Here is a 27,403-nt window from a genome sequence, read left to right as displayed (position 1 = left end):
TATAGGACAGTGGATATATAGCCAACAATCAGGGAGAGAGAGAGAGAGAGAGAGAGAGAGACAGTGGGGAGTGACGGGCAGGAAAGGATTCATGGGTTGGATTGGACATGGCCACCCACTTGGAGGACAACAGTCTCTGTTCATGGGACACACGCGCTAACCAATAGTTTACTGGCTCCCCTCTACACCGATTTTACATCATGAAAAGAGTCAGGGTGTGTTCAGACAAACAAACGACAATATAGTTTGTATTACACAATTAATGCACATAAATCTCCTCTGTTATTTGTGGAATGATTCATAAATCTGATTTGAAGTGCTATGTTGACCTTTAAGTGATTCTGCTTATCCAGGTTTTAAAACATGAAATCATTAACCTGTTGGGAATGAAATGTGAACATGGAGGGAAATTGATTCACTGATGATCTCTGCGTGAGGAATCTACATGAAGGCTCGAGGCAAATACAAGTAAGTGGATCAACGTTGTGTTTTGTGAAACATTGATTTTGCATGACAAATGTAGCAGATCATCATGTTTTTTTTGTGTATTCAGTATTTCTGTCTATAAATATTTGATTTGACTAAAGAATGTTTCTTTCTGTTTTTGCATTTCTGTAGGTCTATCTGATGTGATGGTGTTAAAATAAATATCTCAAGCTTTTAGATTGCAGGTGGCATCCCCTTGAAAGCACAGGTGAGGGTTTTAGTACAGCCTGTTAGTAAAAAAGGACTTGATTTATTGACCGGTAATCGACAGATTACTCGAAAATGGAAATAATCCATTGCAGCAACCCTGATTTTCACACTGCCCCACTTTCCACCACATAAACTGTACCACCTGAGCATCCCGTGAGTGGGTGCAGGGCGTCACGTGACATATGCAAGGTGCAGCACGCAGGAAACCCTCTTTAACTTACAACTCAAACAAGGTTTGTGACGCATGGATGTATTTTTACCAACAAACAAGTGTCAGTAAGCACCAGGATTTACTTTTAATACCATCATCACCATCTCTCTCTCTCTCTCTCTCTCTCTCTCTCTCTCTCTCCCTCTCTCAGCAGCAGAAGGAGCATCCTATAGGCTAATCAGTTAGTACTTTCTATCCATCCATCCAGCCTCAGCATCCTTCTTCCCCCCCTCCCAGAAGAAGTGAACCGACAGCCGGTGTGCACGAGGTATTTTTTGTCCGCTAACTATGGTGGGAATTACGGATATCGTGTGCCTTCTCGTCCCGCTGGTGATGATCGCGGGGTCCACCTTGCAAACCGACGTTAAGAGCGCCAAGGAGGCGGAAAAAACGGGCAATTTCATGGAAGACGAGCAGTGGCTGTCCACCATTTCACAGTACAGCCGCAAGATCAAGCACTGGAATCGCTTCAGAGACGTAAGTCCGCCGCGTTGACTGAGAGATGCGCGTTAATGCGGTACGAGGATGCACGAACCGTGAATATAGTTACCACACTCCTTCTTACCTCGATAATACACCAAACTTGGAGCTGTTGCTGAAACAAACACAGGAGGAACACAAAAACACACTCTTAATGAAAAAAGCTTTTTTAAAACAAGATTCAAAAATACCACACAAACCCTAGAACTGACATAATACACATAGGCTACTGTCATATTCATTTGTTTATCATTTATTTTATTTAGCAAACTTTGACATGCTGTTAATGTTGTTTCTTTATTTCATCTATCCGGTCTGACTAGCCTTCATGTGCACCAAAAACACCAATACAAATTCATTGTATGTGTAAACCTTTGTTATCTGTGTTCAGACGATGGAAATAGAATATGAGAAATGCTTTACTGCTTTATTTTGAAGGAATTCAATATTTTATATTCAGCCCGAGTTGTTTGTTTTGTTTTCAAAGAATTAGCCTACTGGAAATATGTGCAAGGCAAATGTGTGTTGGAAAGTGTAGGGTTAAAGAACAGAAGCTTTTGCTGCCCTAAAGCTAAAATCGGACTGGATTTTTATGGATTCCTCTTAAATATCTGTGGTGTCTAAAGCCTTTTTAAATCAGAGCGCCACCAAGAGAGAAAAGATGAAGCTTTCCCAGGATTTTTAAATCAAAATAAAACAAATAAACATATAGAAACCATATAAATGCTACTGTACTACCTCTAATATTTTTAGTCTATGACCCCTCAGTCAATTAAAGCAATAAATGTTGTAGTCCCACTTGCACCACAGGAGCAGAATAGACCTATTCCATCATACTGCTTTTAATGTGGGTTACCTCAGATGTGTTTCCAGACGTGTCCCGGGAGATTTTCACAAACAAGAGAATTAAGCAATTAGAGCAGAGGGGGCGGTGATTGATTGATGTGCGTATTCACCTACTGAACAGACTGAACTGGGCTGCAGGGATTGATTAAAGCCTGCAGGGTGTGTGCACGGTGATGTATGGCTGTGTCGCTAAATGTATGGATGTGTAGTTCTGCCTCCAGCTCTGTGAAATGATTACTAATGATCCCTACAGGATTTGGACAATAGTGCAGTCGGATTATGTTCCATAGAAGTCCTGTTGATTGGGTTTTAATTGATCCGGGGTGGCTGCAAGCACGTGATAGGTATCATTTATTGGATTGGCAATGTGAGCTTTAGGTTGAGCATCTTTATGTGAACAATAAGATATCTTTTCAGGAGGAGAGGATGGGTCTTCACATGTGATAACACTCCCCTAGAGGCTGTGCTGTCGTTTCTGATCTGCATTTATATGACGCCTTAAATCCCAGGTTGTAGATGTCCCTGAAGGAAAGGTGAATGTGTGTGAAAATTGGCAGCCACCCCCTACTGGAGATGGTTAACTTTGGCTTTGATTAGAGAATGTCCTCTGGAACTGTACTCAGGGAGGTAATGAAATTGTGCACATGGACAGATTAAATGAGAATGATTGTGGGATTATAACTCTCTGGATGCTGCTGTATGTATTTGCACAGCTTTGATCCAAAATGTTAGTCAGAGTGGCAACTCCACTATAATTTTCAGCACAAAGTTACAGGCCTTAGATGAGAGAAAAACCCATCTTTCATGAGTGAATAAAAAAGAAAACAAACTTAAGGAATATGTGTAGCATCCTGTGATTAAAAAAAACCAATTAAGGGAAAGTTGGATCATCGTCCTAACATTGCTTAAGGGGTTTCCGTCCAGTGTGGAGATGTCGCCTGCTCTTCTTTTCAATTTTTCCTCAATTTAACATCAAAGCTGCTGCTGTGTGACACAAACAGCCCCCTACAGTGCCACACTCTATCTCTTTCATGATCATTATTCCCAGAGGTGATTGTCTTAATCTGTGTGTGTGTGTGTGTGTGTGTGTGTGTGTGTGTGTGTGTGTGAGAGCATGCATTTGCTTCTGCGTGTGTTTTTGTTGAGTTAAAGGACGGAGTAGTGGTGGTGGTGGTGTGTCTCTGGTGAGGATGATGATGACAGGAGAAACATCAGAGAAACAAACCAGCTAGCCTCCTCGGGGGAATCGCCAGTGGAAACAGCTTTGATTTCAGCTTGCTGCCACAGCAACAGCAGCTTGTGTGCTATGGTGTTGAAATGGAACATGTATCACTGAGGGTTTGATGACTCTTTTCCTATAAGGCTCCAGCTTCAGGGTTGAGGAAACAACCCTTTATCAGAATTGTTGTCACATCATTCAAACCTCTTCAAACTAGACATCATTTCAGTTTTCTTCATGTTTCTTCTGCTCAATATAAATGAGCGTCTAGTTGCGTTTTCTTTTTTGTTATCTTTTGAGATGAGAAAAAAACGATTAAATAAAAGAAGTGGGGAATGTGCAGAAGTTCAGTCTCAGGGAATGTTTGGTTGATGTATAAAAGCCTGCAGAGGACACAGTTATAGGTATTCAGATTACACAAATTGATGTTGACTTGCACAGTCCTCTGAGAGCTGAACGTTGAATATTAATTCAACACAGAAAAGCAATAATCAAAGCTGCACAACATGAAAGACGAGCTCTTTCGTTCTCCCTTTTGCACATGCAGACGCACGTAAACCTAACGCATAAAAAAAACACACAATACATACTGTGGGCTGCAGAACGCTCATTGTAAATATTTCATGTTTATTCTCTTATGTAAAAGGCAGAATCAGGATAAGAGGCTCTTTCACTTCCAGTAAAAAAAAAAAAAAATCTCCCACACTTCAATTTAATCTATTTCACAGGAAGACAAGGCGATTAGATTTAACAGTTACAGTCAACAAATAATAGAATGGGATACCTTCAATCCTTTAATCTGACAGGTGCACTCAACATTTCATTCCACTAATGCAGCAAATCCAGCAAAAAGAAAACAAGGGAGCAGCCAAGGCAAGCCATAGTAATGTATTAAAACCTGTGGCCTGACTAACTTCATGCTTTTTGATCAATTATTACAAGGTGGAAAAAATGCTATAAAATACATTAAAAAAGACATCACATTCAGCATCTTTAATTAAATTTAATTAGTTATTGCTTGGAAATATTTCCCCATTGATTTTGCACTTTTTTTTTAGTATTTCTGTCTGGAATTGCAACCAATAGGGCTTTCACACTCACAGAAATCTTTGGGGGAAAAAAGAGTTTTCTCCTGCCAGAGTATTTTTTCTGCAGCAAGTCCGAGTGGGTTGATGTGAGAACATTGCATGATATTCTTTGGAGAATTCACCTCAAGTCAATAAGAGGGGGAGTGACGTTAATATACCGTGACTGCTGCACAGTGCATGTCTGCCCGCAACCACTACGATCTCCATGCACTTAATTAAACCCCTGTATTATGTTTTCTGCTCGCCAGAATGTTGTTCTCCGCTCTTCTGTTGATGTTGTCATTCCTTTGGACTTTATGTAGCGTTGAAATAAAGGCAAATATTGTTATTATAACTTCATGTAGAAGACTCTGTTGCTTCATCCGCTACCTCTGTGTTGTTTTTTTACGTCATGTCTTACCTCCCACCTTCTGACAGAAATAGTCTCCGTCTGTGAGAAACATGTGAACAGCCAGGTCGGGAGAATCTCTGATGCTGTCCTCCCTAGATTATCTTGATATTTTCCTGAGTGCATTTGAGAAAATGGCACAACTCTCAAATTCTGACTTATTACCACCCTACAAAATTAGACATGATATGTACTCTGACATGAACACCGTATGAAATAAATAGTGAGAACTACAGTGTATAGAAAAATGCAGATGTAATAATTAAAACATCATCTTGTCCTTTATGTAGCTACTCCTTTTTGTTTGAAGCAAGACTAGAATAAAATTGACTTGCACAATGAAATTTGAGGACTCAATTAAAGGGACAATTGCATGTCAACTGGGATCATCTCCCCAATATCTGAGCAGTCTATTTTCAATTTAGTATGAAAATTATGTGGCTGGAGACTGCTGCATTTTTATGCACAGTAGATCCAATTTGCCATGCCGGCTAAAGGCAAATCAACAGTAAATTCAATTTTTTGCTCAACTTCCCTCACAAAAAGGATACTGTGCATGAAATCACCAAGCCATGAAATTGGTACAATGTTTTATTCCTGTTGATTTAAGATGAAGTCAGATATAAGCCTAAAACATGAATGATGATTAGGATGTAGGAATATACTAGTTCACCAAGTGGGAAGCTTTTTATTGTCGGCATGCATGCAGAAAGGGCTCTATGATTTTTTTTCTCTCAACGTTTTTACATTTTCTCCGCCTCCTATCCAGTGCTGTCTGTATCTTTGCCTCTAAAGTCAAGCAGCTCTGGATCACCCTGTACCAACGATAACAACCTGTTAACCATTCACTTCATTTTGAGAGAGCAGAAAACACTCTGTACCAGAACAAAACACATCAGATCCCTCCCCAGTTCCTGGGGATTAAATATGCAGAATGGATGAAGCACTTGAAGAAGGTTCTGGCAATCTGACGGGAACATTTGACAGGAGGTTTTTACTTTATTTAGCGTCTTGTGAACTTAAACTGGCCACAATCCAACTGAATTTTAACGCTGTGTGCAGCTGTCAGTACTAAATGTGAGCATTTCACACCATTGCATACTATAATGTAATTGTGGTAATAGCATTTGTAAAACTGGAGCCAAATACTCCATTAAAGACTATCCACATGAACTGTAAATTGTAATGCCAGCTCTGTGCTCTGTCTTTCTTTCAACACAGTCACTTGACTAGCCCCTCTGCAAGTTAGAGTAGACTGCAAGATGTGTTACTGCTATGAGTGAGGACAAAAGCCTCTCAGAAATCCCTTAATCTATCTCAGCATGCTTTGTTATTATTTATTTATTCATGGCTGATTTGATTGGGACAGATACAATATCTATAAACAAACTGAAAACAGCCATCCGAAGTTGTTCTGGCATGGACTGTCCCTTATCGTGCTCAGGATTCTTTATGAGGCTGCACACATGCAGATGGAGTGCGTCCAACCGTTTTGGAGGAGATGGTTCGATTGTTGGGGGTTTGGACAGACTGCTGGTGGGCTGCAGGGTGTCTTGGCTGGCTACAGGGGCCTAGGTGGGCTGTAATTGAGTAGAGAGGGGTTTAGCAAAAGAAACAGCCTTTCATCATTCACTGCTTGCAAGGCTACAGCTGCTTCCCACTGCAGTACTATAGCCACAGCTGAAGGGCACAGGTGCCGCAGAGAGACAGGGAGAGAGGATTTATTTGGAGGTGAAGAAAGGTGTTAGATATCAAATATCTGCCAATGCAATATAGCAAATGGAATATTCATTTAGAAATCTCCACATATGTGACTTACAGCTGCACTAAAAAGTGAAACATCCTTTTTGTACAATATTCCGGCGAGCAGATGCCGGAAATTTCTGCATTTCCAATTCATGACGTTTTAGAATGACCTGCTTCTGTGTTGGTCACATCTAGTTGGTATGCCAAAAAGGTTGTTTGCTGCAGAAAACACCTGACATCCATGAATCTGCCTATAATGAGCTCTTTGTGGGATACATCCAATGCCCTCCTGTTGTTAAGAAGCTGCATACACAGTAAGTTGGCCCTTGTAGGCAACAATAAAAGACCCTAACTAGTCTGAGTGGTGCGTCAAGACTTGTACATGTTTCATAATTAACTCTCATTTTAAAATGCACTACTGCTCTTAAATTCTCATGCATGGCTTCAACTATTCTGTTCGGCAAGTTCAATTAATCACACTATTTTTCTTTCAAAACTAACAATAACTCTAAGCAGTGGCTGTCCAAACAGTAATTGCCACATAAGTGTTATCACCTCTGGGCTTGAGCCAGAATGAGTTATTTGCCAGCGTAATCTCAGCACCTACTATAGAAACAGCAGCAGCAGATACAAGAAGATTTGATTTTGAAAAAGTCATAAGTGGCTGAAAATAACAGGATATTTTAGCACCTGAGTGTGAGCTTGTTGAGAAAATGTTTCCTGTAATCAAGAAATACACATACTCATTCAGATAGACACACGGGGACCAGCAGTGAAAGGAGCCAGCTGCATTTTTTTCTTAAAGGAGACGTTAGCTGAGAGGGTCTCATAGTCAGAGCTATGGAAAGATACACTCGAGGGTTTTTATTTCTAGCTTAGCAACTGAAGACTATTGAAAGCTATTGAGCCTATTTACCCTTTGTAAACAAAAAAAAAAGAATTGTGACAATTAGATAAATGGGAATTTCATCTCACTGTTACAAATTACAAAGAAAAGGAAATCGTCTCATACTGTAACGACAAGTGTTCTGATTTTTTTGTAGCTTGCTAACATTAGCGGCTGCTCTTTGTGGGATGAAGGAAAGTTGAAAGTTCAGCAGCCCAAGCTTGTTATAATTGTTCACAAGAGACAGGCTGTGTCTAAAACTGCAGACTGATGTAATGCCGACTACTTACTCAAACAATATAGGTCTATTGGTAAGTATGCCATTAGCAACATACTACATTATTAGACAACTTAGTAATGCAGTGTTTAGTGTTACAGTACAGGTTCTTTCAACTGTATGCTATTTGTTAGCTGGCTGGTTGGTGAGCTGCACACAGACGTAAGACGGTAAGTCTGAGAGCTGCAACGCAAAAAGTGTGCTCCTATTTCATTCTTAAAAATTTCTACCAATATTTGTAACGTGGTTATTTCTCTCAAACACATTTACACATGATTTAGGATTAGCCTACATACCCAATGTGATATAGGTATAAAACTAGTTTTGGATGCAGGCAGTTGTATTTCACTATGTAGTACACAATAAAAGATGTTACATCTTGACTCTATGACGTTAAAAGCAGTCCTACTCAAATTGAATTTTGTGATTATTTTCAACAACATAACTTGTGGTTCTTTTTTTAATAACGTCAACTGAATTAAAAAAAAGTCAAAGACAGCTTATTTAATTGTAAAACCCCCAGGACCCATTTCATCAAAAATTGTATTTAAAGTCTATGGTAAACCTACTTTTTACAGTAAACCATGTATTTTTAATACATAAATAATGCATTTAACGTTAGCTTAATGCACTTGCTAGTTGTTTACCTTCTCTGAAATCACAACTTTAACTACATTAAAGTCAGAATAAGCGATTTAGCAAGTCTACCCTTGAATAGTTTTAAACTACATGATTAAGAGTTGGGCTAAGCTTTAGCCACTGTAAGCTAGTTAAGGAGGATTTCATAGTATTCTTAAATTTAGGAAGTAGAATGGATTTGTAATAAAAATATGTGTTTTCAATAATATATGAATAACCTCTGATTTAACACTACAGTAAATGTGCCTTTTAGCATACTTGGACACTGGAACTGTTTGGGAGCAGTAATGGCATCCCGTCTGTCTTTTCTCCAAGTCTAGCCAGGTTTCATAGTTTCCACCCAGTGTTGTTGCTACTGCTCAGGTTGTAACTCTCTCTTTCATTGTCTTAGGCTCCACTGTCTTAAATCATTGGCTGATTCTTATTCTTCTTGGAGACCTTACCAAGGCAACTTCATTGATTTTTCCATTGTTGTTCATGTCTGTTTTTCAGTGGAGCTTGGTGTTTTCAGTGAAGTATGAAGGTTTTCGTTGTTTGTACCAGATTCTCCTGTGAGTTGCCGGCTGTTTTCTTATTCCCCGCAGGGCTCTAAAAGGCACAAGGGCAGCTTTTATTTATAGATAGTGAGTAAAGGGCTGGCATGAGTGAACGGAGGCTTTTTAAAGTAGATTTTAATTTGTATTCTGTGTTTGTGTTTTTATTGTAGGTTGTGTTTATTTCAAACAAAAAGGACAAAAGAAAATTTGACTTAGTTTTTCCCGCCCAGTTAAACGAGTCAGTTTGTGGCCATGTGCCTCTAAATATCCATTCAGTGATCTACAAATATTTGTCACTATTTACATAATTAAGAGCAATCTTCCGACAGGTTGTGTATGAAACCTCTTACCCCTCCTTTTCTGCTGTTACAGTGTTTCTGACATCACTCATTTCTAGTGTTAAGAATGGAATAAGAGCCTTTCTTGATCAATGCGGGTAATTTGAATGCACAATATAATCTGTACAACATAAGTGCAATTTAATGCAGACATTAATTAAAACCTTTTGTCGACCTGCTTCAGAAGGAAAGCAATTACTAATTTATGATCCAAAAGTCCAGTGAAGACAATATGTCTGTTTATCTGTCAACAAATGTTGTACGGTAGAAATTGTAATCTCTCTGCAAACTGAAGCGGAAGAAGTACATCAATTATTCATCCTAAATGACTTTCACGAGGAGACTTGTTCTTTACTGCTTTTTTACAACTTGGTACATCTATTGTTTATGCACAAAATCTACATCCACAGATTCATGGATTACATTTCACATGTGATTGTAGTTATGTATATTTTTTTTATATATCTCTATGTCATTCTCAGAAATATCTACCTACCCCTGTTAAATTTCCTCGTGGCTTCTTGTCATTAATCTTTTTGAATTTTCATTTTGGACTTTGATTGTTTTTCTCCTTTAAGAGTGAGCTCTGGTTTTTGCCAAATGCTTTGTTGTTTAAATAATTATTTGTAACATAAAGTGTATTATAGAAGGGTAAAATGGTAGCATTGTAACAGAAACCTTACACAGGATGTGCTTTAATTTTTTTGTGGTTTCGAATAATCTTTAATTCAAGTTAAAAAAAAAATATATATTACCAAAATAACAATGTTATCAGTACAGTTTTTGCCCTGAGTATTCCTTTCAGACTAAACACAGCAACAATTGTATTATCCAAAGGCATATACCCTGAGGGGCAAACCTCTGTGCACAAAAATGCCCTTAAGATCCTGACACACAACTTGCTGCTTTGCCTCAAGGGAAACAGAAAAATAAGCTTAATTTAGTCTTTAACAATATGTTTCTTCTTTCCTCTGACTCACAACACCCCTTATTTATCTTTCCCAACCAGGTGAAAACTTCACTTTTCTATCAGTGCTATTTCTTCACCCCTATTTTGTCTATCGATCCGGTTCCCAAAAGTACTAACCCCTGCTTTACCTTTTATTACCCGGTCCTCTCAGCTCTCTTACATAAGCCTCCCTCTTCACTGTCTTGATGTTTGATTCTCTATGCGCTGCAATGCTTCAGCTCAGAGCTCTGTGTGCATGCAGAAATATGGAATCAGGGGGCTTGCTTCTCATGCCCTGCAGCCCAGTGTGAAAGAAGATAAGAGGAGAACATATAGGGTGAGAATATTGTTGAGGGGGTTTTGTTTCATCTCAGGCACGTCTCATGTGATCCGTAATCCAAAGCTGTGAACAGTTATTATGTGAATTTTCAAAGTGGGAGGAAGTAATATGATGCTATGTGTAGCATCGCTGCTAAAGACTACCTCAAGGCAATGGAATTTTTTACATTTTTCCGTTTTTTCTCATCAGATTTAAGAGTTACATGTATGTTTTGTACTATATCAGAATCTAACAGAGCTTATTCTAGCAGTCTGCTACCATACGCTTTTTTCTCAGTGTAGAATATCTCCAGTGTATTAATATCTCTAAAAAAAAAAAAAATCCTTTGAATTCCTTAAAACTCTTCAGAGATTAAACTCTGATGTTTTCAGCAAACTGATGCTCTCCATCAATGAGAGAACTCCTAATTGTACACGGTGAGCCTCTCTGCACCCTCCTCTCGCAGTGACATTTAGAGGGTTCCTTTTGGAGGGTTCTTGTATTTGCGTAAGGATCTTTTATCTGTCATTGAGTTGACTGCGAAAGGATGAAATAGAAAGGGACCTCTGAAGAAGTGTTGGGCATGCAGCCCGGTCCTCGAGAAAGCCTGGAGGGAGATTAGAGTGAGGAGGACATTTAGGGTAGAACGGCACTCCATCTTGTTCTGCAAAGCAGGTGACTGTCTAATCAAACAGCTCGCCAGCCTGCTCATACATTATACTGCGACTTTTCTTCAGAGATGAAAGTAAGCAACAGTTGTTTCCCCCAGGGGCCAAAGAAAACACCATGTTTTTATGTAATGGATGTCCCTATTTGTAACATTACAAACGCAATTTTCACAACTGTATTTTAGCCACTAGTGGAGGAGCGAAGATTCACAGAGGAAACCTGTTTGGGCGTGACGTTCCCCACTCTTTCTCTCAATGATTTCTGGCTGTTTCCACTGTCCTCTAGAATTCTCTAAACTCTCCCTTTAGCCAACCAACAGGAAACTTTAAACTCAATTGTTGTGCCGAAAAAAAGTAAGGAATTAAATCCCTCCTCTCTTTTGTACAATAAGAAAAAGGCAGTATAATATTTTTGTTTCACTACAACGGAAAGATACGCACGACTACATGTACAACCACACAGTAAGGGCTCTTTTAAGGAATGTAAGGTATGAATTTTATGATTATAAAGCATGCAGATGTATCCTCTGATATTTCCATTATTTGTAAGAAAAGGTCAACAGTAAAGCTTCATCTGCTCATCTCCCTCGCATGCCCACATGAGAGCGTTATTACTGTGTCCTTTCTTACTGATGAGGTAGTGATGCACTCTGCTGTCACCATAGATAAACCCCCTCGGGATGAGCACAGAGAGGAGTGATTCTGACTGCTGACATTTACCTTGACACACCTGTCAGTCACACACAACAGCTGTCAGATAGACTCACATACACTAGTCAACGAGTTTCCTGTTTTTCCCTTTTCGGATCCTAATGAAAAGCAAAATATTTGTTTGTGTTTTTGCAAGTGTTTGAAGTCCCCATGCAGTTCTTTTTCACGTGTCTGTGTTTGCAATAGACACAGTTCCTAATGTCACCCCTCACATATGACAGATTGTAATCTGTCATTTATTATTTTTTTAACTCGGCAGCGAGGTGAGCAGTGCGATGTTTGATGCCAAGGCTATAAGCTTCCCGGCTCTGTTTATCAGGAGGAGATCTTTGTGATGTTATCAGGTAAATCACAGAGCTCCTGGATACAGCCGAGTGCTTTCAACTCTAAGCTTCCTTCCTCTAATCATGTCTGCGTTTTTTTTTTCTCCAGGATTTCGGTCTGTGAGTCACATTTTTTGAGTGATATAACTCCTCTGCTGTGTGCCAAACTTGTCACCGTGCTCAGCGCATCTTGCATTGTGCACTCAGGAGGATTTATTTTTCCCGGAATACATTTTCTGCAGCCTGTCTTTTATGAAAACATTGATTTCCAGTCCTGTCACCGCAGCAGGACACTTTTCTTCATCGGTCCTGGCAGAAACACAAATACAGAAAGGCTGCTAAATAATGCAGGAGCTGGAGCATCAATAAAGGAGGCATGGGAGGCGTCAGATTAATGGCCAGGTCGTAAACTGTTTGAGGTCCTGTCCTGCTCGTACGCGGCTCCATCAGGCCTAACAAGGTTGAACAACCTAACCAGTAAGGATTCAGGAAGCTAAACTGGAATGTTGAGACAAGCTTTAGTCACATGCAAGTTCACTGGAGGAAATGTTTTTCCCATCAGTGAGCCGGTTTGGTGCTGTAGGAGGTAAAGAGGCTAAGGAGTAGCAAAGTGTGGTGGATTTCAGAGCTCAAATGCAGTCCATGTCAGTCATGAAAATATTTACCTCTGTGAAATAAAACTGTGAGGGTCAAAGAGGAAGGTCTCTGCTTTCATGAGGGTTGCCAATTTTACGTATGTGTCAGGATTTATCGCCTTCCGGGGAGCTGTTTGGCACACGCTTCCAGTACAGTAAATGTTTACAGTGATGAGTAAGTCATCGCTGAGGAGGAGAGAAGATGGCCGATTGTAAATATCCTGATATAACTCATGGTTAATATTTCAGACAGAGAGACATTTTCATCTGTACTTTCACCCCTGGAAACCCTTTTTAAAAATCCAATCGGAAGTACGTCTGTTTTAACCTCAAACTAGATTATTTTAGTAACATGAAAGACTGCAAAATTAGGAGGAAGGATTATTTTACTAGTAAATACACACCATGCTGCTGAAGGAAACATATTTGCATGCTTAAGTCTGACAAAGTTCAAACAGTTCCGATTATTTCAAAAGAGAGATTTCTTACTCTACTACTCTACTCTACTTTTTTTTTTTGCATTTTTCTTGGTTTTCTCTCTCAAAAAGTTAAAATAGCATATTTCTTCATCCATACATCAATAAGAAAGTTAAAGTTCTGTGATTTGCTACCTCATCCAAAAAAGACTTCAAAATCACCTCACAGTATGTGAAGATTTAAAAGTTTTAACCTTGGTACTTTAACTTTGATTTTCGTTGTCTATGGTTAATGTATAAAGAACGTTTCAGGGGTGTTTAAATGAATATGGGGCTTACAATGAATGTCCTAAAACCTTGTATCCTACTATTACTTTTTTCTCCTTCACTAATACTGCCCTTTTTTCTCTCCTTTGCTGTCATTTCACCAGGAGGTAGAGGTCAGTTCTCGCCAGTTTTTCTATAAAGCTGCCTTTGTTAAATGTCTTTTTCATTCATGACTCATACCCTTGTCTTTTTGTGTCTTTATCGCCGCTTCTCTGTCCATTTGCTCTCTCAATCTTTTTGCTTTAAAATCTCCTTCTGCAAGCTCATTTTAATGAGAATGATTAAAGTTATAATTAACTGTAAAAAGGACAAAGAATTTGGAAGACAATGCCATATGTCAAGCATATATATGCAGCCGGTGCAGATTTGTTGGGCTCATTTCCATACAGATGCACAGCCACGGTTCATTCCCATCTGTCTATTGAGACTCACTTGGCTAATGATCACACTGCAAAACTAATGTACACATAATAATCAATATGTCAATATGAAACAATGTCACTTCTATATGACGATAAATGGGTGATAACGTGTTTTGCCATCAACATCACTGTTCATATCAGCCTGCTGTGGGTTTCTTTGCTGCAAAAACTTGATTGATTTCTTTCTGTTTCTGCAGGATGATTATGTTCGTACCTGGGATGAAAATCAAGGTTCTAATGACAGTAAGTGTCTCAGTATCTCGTCTTTTTCTGATTGTTTTTTCTCCGTACTTATGTTGGTGCATATATGTGCATTTTTAAACAGCACGTACATATTAAAAGATACTTCGTTTTCATGCACACAACAATGTCATGTTTTTTTTTTTTTTTTTTTTTTTCAAATGCATTGAAGGAAATGAGTATTGATGTTGAAGCAAACCTTGCTTTCTCAAACTTAAATATCTCTGATGACCCTGTTCAAAAGATGTCAACAATTCAAAACCGGTGGAGAGTCAAGGACAGAAAAAAGTGTTTGTAATAACAAGTTCTTTACTTCAATGTTTGTAGGTCATATACAGAGAGGCAGTAAGTAAGGGCAATAAAATCCATCAAGGGCAAAACCGCAGAATCCAAACATCTAAACAGAGTTCAAAACAGGGCAAGCACACAAGAAAAGAAATGCTAGACAGCATGAATACACTAAGGAGACAGTGACAATCTGGCTGGGTGAATTACGACTAGATATGATACAAATATAGTGGATTTAAAAATAAAGCTGGAAAAACACCAAACATTGTCTATGGCAGAAGTTTATTTTCTAAACCATCTCGACATTTTATACACAAAACATACTTGAATGTTCTCATAATGTTTAAGTTTGCTCTCTGGTTTGAGACACAAACAGAAGTCCAAATAAGGAGATGTATTTATTATAACTGCACTGAATGCATGCTGATGCAGTAAAGGCAAAGCCACATGATTAATTTAAACGGGATGTCATTAGCTTGTACTTTAGCATGGAGACAGAATATGTGGCCTTCATTTGAACTCAGATGCTTCCCAGAGCGTCAGCAGTTCATCGAATGAGAACGTGCTGCTTATGTTCTGTGTTTGAATACTGGGGTCCACACTTGTAGAAGTTCCTCAGCCATAAAAAGGGGCTGAAAGATGTTAGCACACACTTTTATCTGCTTCAGCACGTCTGATGTACCTGCCCAAGGAAGCACCAAACATCGACTCGACATCAACCCATCACCACTTAGTTCTACTTCCTGCTTTTCTCCTGCACTCGGGAGCAGTAGCCATGCATTCAGCCGGACTGTATGAGGCCTCCCTCTCCTCGACTCTTTCTGCGACTTAATTGAGCCCATGCAAGATGAAGTCATGACAGAGTCATGTCCTCAGTCATTGTTGCTTGATTTGCTGCTTAAAGGAAGTCAGCTGAATAGCAGAGTCCATTAGCACAATTTCCAAGGGCTTAATGAAGGACTAATTATGGTTTCGAATGAAAGGCCACAGAGAGAAGTAAAAGCCTGGGAAGAGGGTGAGACACGGGTGCCGGCTAATTTGCCCTGATTCAGTATAAAGTGACTGACATTAGTAAAGTTCTTGTCAACTCTAAAGCAGTTTAATAATAAGGAAATTGTAAAATTAGGGGAGGAAGAAAGTTGACTGGTATAGGAGGTGTGATAGGATTAGAATTTAAAATTGAAGCGTCAGTATTTTTTGTAAAGAAAGCTGTTTCCTTGGTAGAAAGATAGCACAGGTTACAAGTCAGCATAATCCTCTGCCCGTACGTTGGTGCACTTAAAACTTTGTGCACAGGTTTCACTTTAGCATGAGAATATATGCATGATTAGTGAAGTACCTGGACAGCACGAACGATAGAAAGATAAGGCATCACCCAGACATGTTGATACTAACTTGTTTTTAACATCACCAATTGGAGCTAAAAGTTTAATTCAGACTGCTGTAAAGTCATGAAACACAACACCAGAGACAGACTATATTGTTGAGAGTGTTGGCCAGTTAATGAAGCTTCAATTTCGACTACAATTTTGGCTACATACTCGTGAAAAGAAGATGATAGTGATTAAACAGTTACCCTGCCCCTCCAACCAAAACAGCTCTCTCTTTAAGTGAGATGTAGAGGGAGCCACATGTACTCCGGTCAGTTTAAAAAAATGAGAGAACTAACGAAAATGATATGCCAGTATTTATTTTCTTCATGTTTATTTCCACATTGATTAGTTTCTATAAATACTGGCATGACTATTTTCTTCTAGACCTTGACCACAAGCATTAGTCTTTCACAAGTATTTTAGAATCTTAAAAACCATAGGCAATGGATGATAAGAGTTAAACACATTGAACACAATCCTTGGGTTCACATAGCAGTCAAATATTTACGTTTTTGTGTAGCAAAAGAGTTGAAATACTTCGCCAAATCTGGGTCCTGAGTCAGCCCAATCAGTATAAGTTCTCCACGGCGTGTTCATCTTTTATAAAACTTTAGAAGGCTTTAAATTATTGCCTGAGGTTGTCAGCTGAATTGTACTTCACACTTTCATTTCACACACAGTAAAGCCCTTCATTCATCTATTTCTTAGTCTCATCCTGGCAAAAATGGGCTATCTCCTCTCATTGATCTGCCTTCCTTTATGAGTGGCCTAATGAAGCGAAGCAGCAAAAGAGAGATTTGTCCCTCTGAGACGTCTTTAAATCAGTGTGATGTCTTTACTTTGCGAGCTCGGATGAGCCTACAGGCCTTATTTCTCAGCCAAGACCACTTCACCGCTGTGCAGAGGAAGACAGAGCTTTTGAACTGTCAGTGCTCCTAACACACAGGCAGTCAGCGCCAGATTCATGCTGAGGTGGAAATTTGCATTCAGGCCCCACACTCCACTTCAGCCAGCTCTGCGCTGATTGAGGGAGAGGTCAGGATAATATGCAGTCGATCTCGTTGGTCGATTCATCAATCAGACAGCTGATTGAATCACCTCGTCTAAAGACAGTAACCACTGCTAGAGAACAGTTGTAAAGTTGGACTTATACACACACAAACGTACTCGTAAGTGTTTGTGACCAGCACTCACAGAAGACCTGATGCTTTTATACACGAACCTTCCAGTGTACCTCGGTTTTCCTGAAAGCTTATCTCAGCCAGAGAGAGCCAGGTGAATAGTGAATGGACACCTCCTGGCAAATCAATGGCTTTGAATCAATGGCAGACACCAAGGTGATATGGAAACACGCTGAGTCCACACTCCACAAGGTCTAGAGTTTGATACCTCTTCAGGCTATTGATAGATGCTGGTGCTTTGGTAGCTAAGGTGTCTATTAATTTATCTCCAAACCAGCTCAAAGCATCAGGAAGCCTTTTTTCGTCTGCCCTCTCTAAGACCTCGACACAGCATATTCCACAATATCCAATAAAATTCAGAGACCTATACCAGGGGGTCTTTCCATTTCTTTTTACACGCTCTACACATTTTGTGTCTGGAATACTCCGACTCTCAACCTTGAAAGCGAGCCACTACAGTCCTCAAGGGACTTTCCTACTCTACAATTGTGTCCACTATCGCTCCCTCCCACTCTCCTGTCTCAGGCTACCTTGTGCTGATTCCAACAAATTCAGAAAAACAACAGTGACAAAACAGCAGTGACCAAAAGAGTTAGAAACTACCTTTAACGGCCAGGCCAGGTGCGAGATACATAAATTATCATCAAGCTAGCTCGACTGTCGGGCTGTGAATAAAATGTAACAACAGTATACACATTTATGACTTAAACTGCTACATCTTTGAGTGTAGCTAGAAAATAATCAGCACTATTAAGTTTTCATACTAAATCTACTTTTCTTTGACAGCTCATTGATTCTTTCATGGTGAAAACCTAAACCTAAAATCTTTTCATTAACTGGTCTACAGATTACAGACATGCCAGAGTCATGTCTGGTTCACTGCTACCTTGCTAACAAGATAATACTGATGTTAGCGACTGAGTGGGTAAATAGTAGATAAGAGGGTTGATAATGAGGATGTGGCCTGGGCTCTGCTTTCGTTATCCTCAATCTTCTGGGATAAACCACATGCAAATCTGGATTGGATTAGACTGGAGCGCGGGGAGCCTAATTAGGAGAGGCTCTCTGCTGCAGGCATTAGTTTAAAACCAAAAGAGAGACTTCGGACAAGTAAGAATTGAAGTAGTGCAGGTGCTACGAGGGGTGAAGACCAAGATACAAGATATGAGGTGAAGATGTTTAAAGGGAGGTGAACACAAAAGAAGATGAAAAGAAGGAAGAATAGATGATTGATAGACATGATTGCACAACAGGGGTTTCAGATATGGAGAGAGAGAGAGAGAGAGAGAGAGAGAGAGAGAGAGAGAGAGAGAGTTCTGAGAAACAACAGATTGAGCTGCAAATCACAGTCAACCCAGAAATGATTCCCCAGACCTCGAAGAGCCTGTTGCTATGGAAACGTCATCATTGCAGGCGCTGCTTTAATCCGTGGAAGCCTGTTAAGTTAACATGAGGCTCAGGCAGCCACCTTATGCTTCTGTACTCACAACACAAAGCTGTGCCAGCATTGTAGCCTCTCGCCACAGACAGGATTTATTTATGAATGTTTTTGCTATTAGAAAGCAGGATTATCTGCTCTCTGTCTGTGTGCTCTTTTTGGTTTCATTTCCTTAAGTATTGACTTAATGGTTCTTGGATGGGTTGCAAAATGTGTTGTTTAAATTTTCATTGTATCTTCCTACCTAATGTGCTGTTTACACGTTCTCTCTTTCCAGCTTTGTTTAAGAAAGTATTGGAACGCTTGCTTTTGCTCTTGATTCTAAAGATATTTTTGTGTGAATAAGTGGATAAAGATATTGTAAGTTTTGAAAAAGCAAGAACATGACAGGCGGAGATAGACAAGGAGCTGGCAGATGTGTGTGAGATACTTTACACAATCAATGCCAACTGGTATAAGTGAGACTAAGGCTCCATTGTTGACAGTCTGAATGGATGAGGAGTCTGCATCTCGGCATTAATGCTTCCAAGCTGCACTGTTTCCCAGTCAGAGCAGTCAGTCAGTTATACAACCAGCTCAGCCATGACAGGGGGGGTGTATTGTTTTGGATTTGCTTCTCAAATCAGATATCTGTCAGTTCGCTTCGATAATCCTGCGATGTGGGCAGCATTAATGCATTCAGCCACTGGAGAGGACAAGAGAGGAGAGCCTAAGCCTGACTGATAAATTATAACGGTGCCATAAAACAGGATACAGTAAGAGCAGGGGGAGGAAAACAAGCATCTCTGTGAATAAGCTGTATCTCTGTGTGCTGTACTGATGGATAGCATAAAGGCTGGGGGACATGAAGGGAATGTAGTGTGACATCCAGGTTGGACTCCAGGCAGCCTGCTAGGAACAGACAGTTGTGACATATGAGTGTGTGTGCGGCCTTGACACAGGGTAAAACATTAGCTGCTCGCAGGGAGTGTGATGGATGGCACAGGGGGAGCTAGCAATGTAGGCTTTAGCTAGCCAAGTTTACATATTAGGTCACCTACATCAAACCTTTAAGTTGGCAGTCTGTGAGTTGACAATTGGAGCCTTTAAAAAACTCAAACTTTAAAAATCATTTGAGGCCTTAAATCATTTGTAAAAGATAAAATATCTGAAAAGGTGCATTGGAAATATTCATTTCTGTCAGTAAGAGGCATTGATTCTTTACTACATTGTTGGATTATTTGTACATTGTGTTAATTAAAACAACACACTTGTTGTACTCCAGGATACAAAAGGTCATTTTTTTGTATTTCTTGTGTTATCTGTGCTTTACATATATCAAAATAATATGTGCATTATCACAGCAGACCTATCTGATTATCCCTGTGAATACTGAGAAATGATACTTTTTACCTGCATTACAGCACAAAATGGACATATTGAGAAAAACATTTCTGCAGTGGTCTCAATATTTAGGCTTAAGTTTGTTGTGGGAAAAAAAATCTAGGTTTGGGATTTGAGATGTAGTAAAGTTGAACGATAGTACACTACAGGAGTGTGCATTTAATTTTGTATTTTCTTCCCCCAGATGTAGACACCACCAAGGACCCCTGTCAAAAGGTTAAGTGCAGCCGACACAAAGTGTGTATCGCCCAGGGCTACTCGAGAGCTGTGTGCGTCAACCGCAAGAAACTTGAACACAGGTGAGCGTCTGCAGCCTCAGGGCGCGAGCTGACTTACTCCCACAACACAGCACATCATCAAAAAATCTTTCATTTTAATGCACATTTACATGAGGTCAAGACAACCACGTTTGTAGTAAAACGATTGTGCTGGTCTTGAAACAGTTTCCCTATCGGCCATAGCTGTATTAATAAAAATCTGTTTGTGTACCAGTGCAGTAAGACTGCTTGTGTTTAATGATGAGCTTATACACTCACACCACATGGAGGGCGGCTGTTTTTCCATGTCCAGGTGTGTCTGGACTTTGAATTAGCTCGGCAGTTGCAGTCTCAGTTGGACATATAGAGGCTGAAGTGTTTGCACCTCCTTTGCCCTGCAGACTGAAGCAGCCAGCTCTCAGGTCTCCTGATGGAAACTGTCAGCCCTGTCCCATCTCCTCCACCGGGCCGGTGTGCGGATCCGATGGGCACAACTACGCCTCCAAGGTACACTGAAACAAATACATAACCATGTGACTGGAAAATGTTATGGTATACTACTGAGTATGGGTCGGTGTCTGAATTAGGTTAAATAACACAGAGACGTTATGTCACTACACAAGTGCACACTTTTCATCATTAGGTAGATTAATGGACCAACATGTAAAATATCTATTGAAATCATTTAATTGATTGCAACCTTATTTCATAATCAGCAATGAAAGAAACATACTATCTCGAAGTGCTGTGATCTGTATTTGGTTTGACCAGATAAGGTAGATTAAAGCACCCCTACACAGGCATTTTGGATTCCCCTTGGTTTGCCAGGCAAGCTGTAAATCAACAAGTGTTGCAGCGATGGAAGCAGGCAAGCGAACTGCCGCAGATATAACTTAGAAAGCCTCAGGGAAATGTGGTAAAGCAGAGTAACTATTGGAGATGCTTTTTAAAAAATTAAGAGAGTTTAGAACGCAGAGAGATTTTAAGATCAATGTAGAGCAGGATAAATAGTGAAGCTTCAGGAGGAGGGGGCCAAAAGGTAACAGACCTCACATGAAAGGAGATGTTTAAGACGCCATTTAAATTGCAGATAGGTACTATTCTTAGACTCAGTCTTAACCAACACCCCTGTAAAAACTTTCCAAGGCGTGAAAATTAAAGAAAGACATTTAAGGGGAAGAAATAAAAGCAGACCACCTGTTATTATTTGTCTTCTTTGACAAAATAAATTAATTGACATCCAGTTGCTCACACAGACGTGGTAGAATAAGAATGCAAGGTAGAAAGTGCAGAAAACAATCTTTGAGAGGTTAATTGGCGACCTTTTTGGAAATGTTGGATCAATTAACAGTTAAAAAAACAGATTTGGAGCCTCAGGAGTTGGTGAAAGGCCAAACACCCAGCTGCCAGCCTGTGTCAATTTATCCCTCTCACATTTATTGGACAGGTGTTTCATTGTAAAGATAATAAAAGTATTTCGGTGAGAAACACAAAGTTGGGTTAACATCAACTTAATAATGAACAGAAGTGGAGTCAGTCGAGATGATTTTGGCTTGAAAAAGTGAACACTGGACCTAGATTAGTTGGATGGGAGAAACACAACTCGGAATAAATCTTTCATTTGCTACATTAGGTGTCCAATGGTTTGCTTCCATATATGCGTCTCTGTGTGCTTTATGAGGTGCTAATTTGTCAACATTGTGTTTTTCAAAAAGTTTCCAGAGATAGTCAAAAACAATAAAGGTTTAAATGTCAACATATTGGATAATATATATATATTCTTTCAGTGTAGTGAACCTGTGCATTTCCCTAAAAAGAAAATGAGTGTCAGTAGAAATAATCACTGGGTGTAGGTGGAGGGCGCAAATTATTGGCAGTGAAGCGGCGCTGCATCCGCCTGGAGAAAGAGTGAAAATCATGCTCATGTAGGTGTGGATTCAGCTGTACATGCTGACTGTTCTGCATGCCTTATTATAACATATGTTAGAGAAAACTGCTAAAATAATCTTGACTTTAACACACACAGGGGACACTGACGGAAACAAACTATTAAGATCTTATGTAAAACATGATGTGCATCAGTGAGGTGTTGGTATGTGTATTCAGAGCTTAGACTTGCTAACATGATGATCTATGCATTGCAGGGAGTGACACAGACCCTGCACACTCACAGCTTAGTGCTCTCAGGGGGGAAGGAGACAAAGATTCATGATATATGGCCTCACAAGGACCGAGTGGTGGCTTGTGGTGACAGAAACCCATGTGTTTATTGATTTATGCGTTGTCTTTTGGATCCCTATTCGTGACCTTGCTTGCAAGCAGAGGTTAAAAGCATGATATGAATTAAGGCATGTAGATGGTCATCATGAATATTTGATATGTGTTGCGGTAATAACTCATTTTTCCCCACCTTTGTGTCCCTTTGTTGGAATCACTGGTGTGGATTTGTAAGTTCCTATTGATGTACTGTAGGCTATTCATTTGTGTTGCAGTGCAAGCTGGAACAGCAAGCATGTCTGACTGGGAAGGATCTTACCCTGAAGTGTTCAGGTCTGTGTCCTTGTCCAACAGCTGCCCCTACGTCCAAGGAGAGTAAACGTGGTAAGATAAAACATGGCAAAAATTCATTTGTTTAGGACAATCTCTTTTAAGAGCAGGCTTCCCAATTATGTTTTAACTCTGTATTTCTTCTTCACACATGGCTTTTACAACAGTCACCATCATGACAAAATGTTTTTTCCTATCTCTCTTGCCTCCACAGAGAGCTGCACTGGACAGGATCTGGCTGATCTCGGAGAGCGTCTGAGGGACTGGTTCCAACTCTTGCAGACCAATGCCAAGCAGAACAACAATAGCAAGCCTGGGGCAAGAACCACTGCAGCTGGCTCTACATCGGGTTAGAGATACTATTAAATGAATCCTTACTGCATTTAGAGAGGTTTAGAATACTAAAGTTACAGGCACTAAACTAAAAACAACATCTCAACAAGTTGTCAAGTCATATCTCTGTAGACAATGGATGATGGCTGACATTGGGATTATATGCTACAAAACACTTGATGTGTAATGTCATACAGCCCATTGGTACTACAGAATGAAGATGTGCATTAATAGTGCAAGGTTCTTGTGACATTTGGAATAGCAAAAAGAAGTCGATGGGAAAAATAAATCATCAGAAAAAAAAAGTTATGGTTCTGCTGGTGCAGCTTCAATCATCATGATTTCTGGAGCTCTTCTTTTGCAAAGAAACCTTTGTTGCAATCTTTTACAGGGCTGGAATACTTTTAGATGGATCAGGATACTATTCCAACCCAAACTTGGCAATAAATTAGTTCCTGAAAAGCAACAAATCTTAATCAGCCTGTGAAGTCTCGATGGAAAAGGCTAGTAACTGCTAAATCCACATTTGCAGGGAGGAACATTTATTTAACTGGTAACATTATGAAGAACATAATAGAGGAATTGCATTAGAAACAGGAGATCTTTGGCTGGCATGGTTTCATTTTCCATTAGTGCAGCTGTTTCCTGATTAAAAAAACAAACAATATTTGTTTGTTGCAGTGCTGGATAGGAGCCTGGTGGCCAGCTGTAAGGACTCTATAGGCTGGATGTTTTCCAAGTTGGACACCAATGGAGACTTGTACCTGGACCAGGCTGAGCTGGCTGCCATCAACCTGGATAAGTATGAGGTCTGCATTCGGCCCTTCTTCAACTCCTGTGACTCCTACAAGGACGGCAAAGTCTCCACCGCTGAGTGGTGCCTCTGCTTCTGGAGAGAGAGTGAGTGTTGTGGATGTGAGGTTTGTAGACTTTGTGTGTGTTTTCAGGCGCTCAGCTTGCCTTCAGGTGTTGTTACCACTCTGTTCTGTGCTGGTCTTTCACTATTTGTCTCTCCACTCATCCTAGTATCCCCTTATGGGTTCAAAACGGTCACCAAAAGGAGCTTCAAACATACCTGCAGCTGGGTGACAGTCTGATTCTCTCGCAGCTTTTAGAGATTTTGCCTGTCAGCCAATGATTGAAGCAGAAAGTAGGTCTGGGATACAAGCTCGTGTGTGTTTTTAAAAGGACATACAAGGGAAATTATATTTTAAATTGTTTAAAATAATTGGAAAACATTTAGTTTGGACTGTTGATGTATCATACACAACGGTGGAAATTGTCCTCTGTCATCATCATCTAGCAAGGAATTTGCTTTCAAGATAACAAAAGCCAGGCTTTGGTTAACAACAAGATACAAATATAAACTAATAATTTAATTCTAGCCAACAAAATATAAGCAAGGAGTTGGTTACATCCGAGCTAACATAATGTTGGATTGGAGTTAGTTGACTATTACTTACGAAGGTCAGTCCTTCCGAGAAATTGCAAAATTGGAGCTTAATCCCGGGTGGAATGTCAAAGGGAAAGGGCGACCATGTGAAATGAATTGTTTTAGCAGATTTTGGTTGGTTGTAATCAGTGTCCTATGCCGAGCTGTGGAGGTCTTTCAAATAGTGTTTTCTTCTTTTTAAGAGCCCCCCTGCCTGACTGAACTCGAGAGGATCCAAGTCCTAGACGGGGGCAAGAGAAAGTTCGGTAGGTATCTGACTTCTCATGTGAGAATTGCAGCCTTAATGGATCCGTCTTTCTTGGTTGATGGGTTTTGTGGAGCAGATGACAAGCAGGATGCAGGGATTAGTGTCTGATCTGATCGTCTTGTGGATTAGAGCTTGATGCTGAAAGACTGCAAAGGAAAACAACCAGCAGTGTGTCATAGCCTACATGTATGCAGGGAAATATGCGAGTGTGTGTGTTTGTATTTGAACATGTGTGTAAGCATGTGTGCACTGCAGATTTTGGCTTGCTCACTGGGTTGTGAGTCAGGACTCTCCAAGGACACAGCAAGGGGCAGTCTGCCAACCCAACACTCAGATGTTCTCATGAAAGACTGGGCGGATAGTTCTGTTTTTGTCCTGCCTTATTTGCCATCACCCATGTTTTTTTGGTCACAATTATTATTTACATCATTACAAACCCATCCATCTGTGAAGAGCATGGCAGTCTGGTGTCCTACAAGGTTAGGTTGAAGGTGCAACTACACTATGTTGAGCCCTGTCCCTTGCTTTCTCCATTTATGTGTGAATACAAGTTGTATTTCATATCAGAAATTGAAAACTTTCCAATCTTCCTCCCACAGTGCCTCCAATACACCCCTAAGCTGCCCCAACACACTGCAATATGCTAACTCAATACTTATTCACCCATAGTTGCCCCGTGAACATATTTGTATTCATAGAATACAGAATTGGCTGCCACATATGCTGCATGCATTACATCCTTACTTGGGCTGTGTGCCATGTGCAATGAGGCATGAATCATGGGGTTTGGAGAGATTGCGTGGTATGTGAGATAAGCTCGCTTACCGTACCTGACTCTTGTATATTTGTGTTTTTGTTTGTGAATGCCAGGCCGATTCATCCCCAGCTGCGACGAGGACGGCTACTACAGGAAGCAGCAGTGTGAGAGGGGGGAGTGCTGGTGTGTCGATCAAAATGGAGGAGAAGTAGCCGGATCTAGGATTCGTGGCAAGCCTGATTGCGGTAAGTCCTACAGGTTTTAACCATCAGTACAGAAAGACATTTCACATTTTAAAGCTGAATGTTGCAAGAAAGAAAGAAACAATCAAAATGTCTGCTGTGAACTGGCCCACTTCTCCACAGCACCCCCACATGCTTTCTGCACAAGGCTTTCTTTATGTTAAAAGATTGAGGCCTGCTGCAACATAACTCACTGCAGGGACCAGTGCCACATTCATGTGTCCGGAGTCATTTGCATTCTAAAGCCTGCCTGTCGCTGTGAGAAAAGTCTTTCAAGAGAAATTAGGGCTGGTTGGATTGAACCTGCGGCTGATAAGAATGAGTCCCTTGGCAAGGTTTAGAAATAGCTATTAAAATCCAGTCAAAGTCAAACACATGCCCCTCTTTTGCAGTCTATGTTTTTAAATTGATTTCAGCAGTTCTCATTGGATTCCATTAAAGTTGAGAAGAAGGCACGCTGCACAGAATTTATGGAAATATACAAGATGGCCTCAGTGGATAATTCCATCCCGTTGCATCTCCTCATCTCTGAATGTTTATTCTGTCTCTCTGCAGATGATGAAATGGCATATTCAGGTGATTTTGGCAGCGGGGTTGGATGGGAAGACGAGGAAGAGAAAGAAGCTGAGGAGACTGCAGAAGAGGCCGAAGAGGAAGAAGGAGAAGTGGGAGAGGTGGATGATGGGGGCTATATCTGGTAAAAGCCAAACATGCAGTCCAACCTTCCTGCAAGAGCATTTTGATGGTCCCAAACACACAAACACACACATATACAGAACCTACTAAAGAGATGGATGTGATCAAGCTCACATACTCCAAAAAAAGCTTATGACAGGCGGGTGAGTGGGTTGTACAGGTGTGGAGAGGGAACATGCATATGTCACGGGAGTGTTTAATGTTATAGGATGTTCTTTAACTGGGCAAGGGACAGGGAAATATCACTATCAGGATATTATGGGTCTTGAGTCCATAAATGTGTCCCCCATAATTGTGAATCTATGTTCTCTTCTGTTTTATGTCCTTTGAATCATCTTTGAGCAGATTTAGCTGATACATAATGGAGACTAAGCAGTTGCAGGTGCTTGCATTAAAAAAAAAAATTTAAAAAAAAGACTGGGTGCATTTTAATATTCTAAATCAGCTTTGTTCATCTTTTATTTCCACAGATTAAAAAAAATGTAGATAAACAGTTTTGATTCGAGTCAGAAAAAGAGAGGAAGCCACTTTAGACCATTAAAAAGCACCCTTTGACTCTCCTGTTTTCATGTCATATGCTTCAGCTCATATGTGACAGTAGTGCTCTGTCTCATTCATGACCTATTAAAAGAAAGTTTCTCACGCATCACTCCTTAGCTTGTAAATAATGTGTGTATCAGAAGACAGATCTTCACCTATTAGTCCCGTTATCAATGCCTTGAAAGACTAGCAGAAAATGCTGCTTGGTTGACAAGTGCATATCGTATCATGATGTGAATCAATTATTGTGTTTATTAAAAAAAATAAAATAATCTGGTCTATGTGGCCAAGCTGGCCACCATACACAA

General features: G+C 40.1%; 1 protein-coding gene across 1 annotated transcript; it reads left to right on the top strand.

Moving 5' to 3' along the window:
- The first annotated feature begins 1,013 nt into the window (after positions 1-1,013).
- spock2 (SPARC (osteonectin), cwcv and kazal like domains proteoglycan 2) lies at positions 1,014-27,403 on the top strand. Its single transcript, XM_079363412.1, has 10 exons — positions 1,014-1,384; positions 14,318-14,363; positions 20,208-20,322; positions 20,682-20,787; positions 22,773-22,881; positions 23,042-23,176; positions 23,842-24,060; positions 24,796-24,858; positions 25,731-25,862; positions 26,415-27,403. Exons 1-10 carry the CDS (start codon positions 1,196-1,198, stop codon positions 26,558-26,560), a joined length of 1,260 nt encoding a protein of 419 aa, XP_079219538.1. The 5' UTR covers positions 1,014-1,195; the 3' UTR covers positions 26,561-27,403.

Source organism: Symphodus melops (assembly GCF_947650265.1).
Source record: "Symphodus melops genome assembly, chromosome: 15".
Taxonomy (NCBI): domain Eukaryota; kingdom Metazoa; phylum Chordata; class Actinopteri; order Labriformes; family Labridae; genus Symphodus; species Symphodus melops.
The sequence above is the reverse complement of the archived record's forward strand: the minus strand, read 5'-3'. Positions and strand labels throughout refer to the sequence as shown.

What these genes read in the sequence shown, in the direction of transcription:
- spock2 (XM_079363412.1), top strand. Translation starts at nt 1,196, where the DNA reads ATGGTGGGAATTACGGATATCGTGTGCCTTCTCGTCCCGCTGGTGATG. An exon ending in AAATCAAGGTTCTAATGACA is followed by an intron (nt 14,364 to 20,207) that starts GTAAGTGTCTCA and finishes TTCTTCCCCCAG; the next exon opens with ATGTAGACACCACCAAGGAC. An exon ending in TGCAGCTGGCTCTACATCGG is followed by an intron (nt 23,177 to 23,841) that starts GTTAGAGATACT and finishes TGTTTGTTGCAG; the next exon opens with TGCTGGATAGGAGCCTGGTG.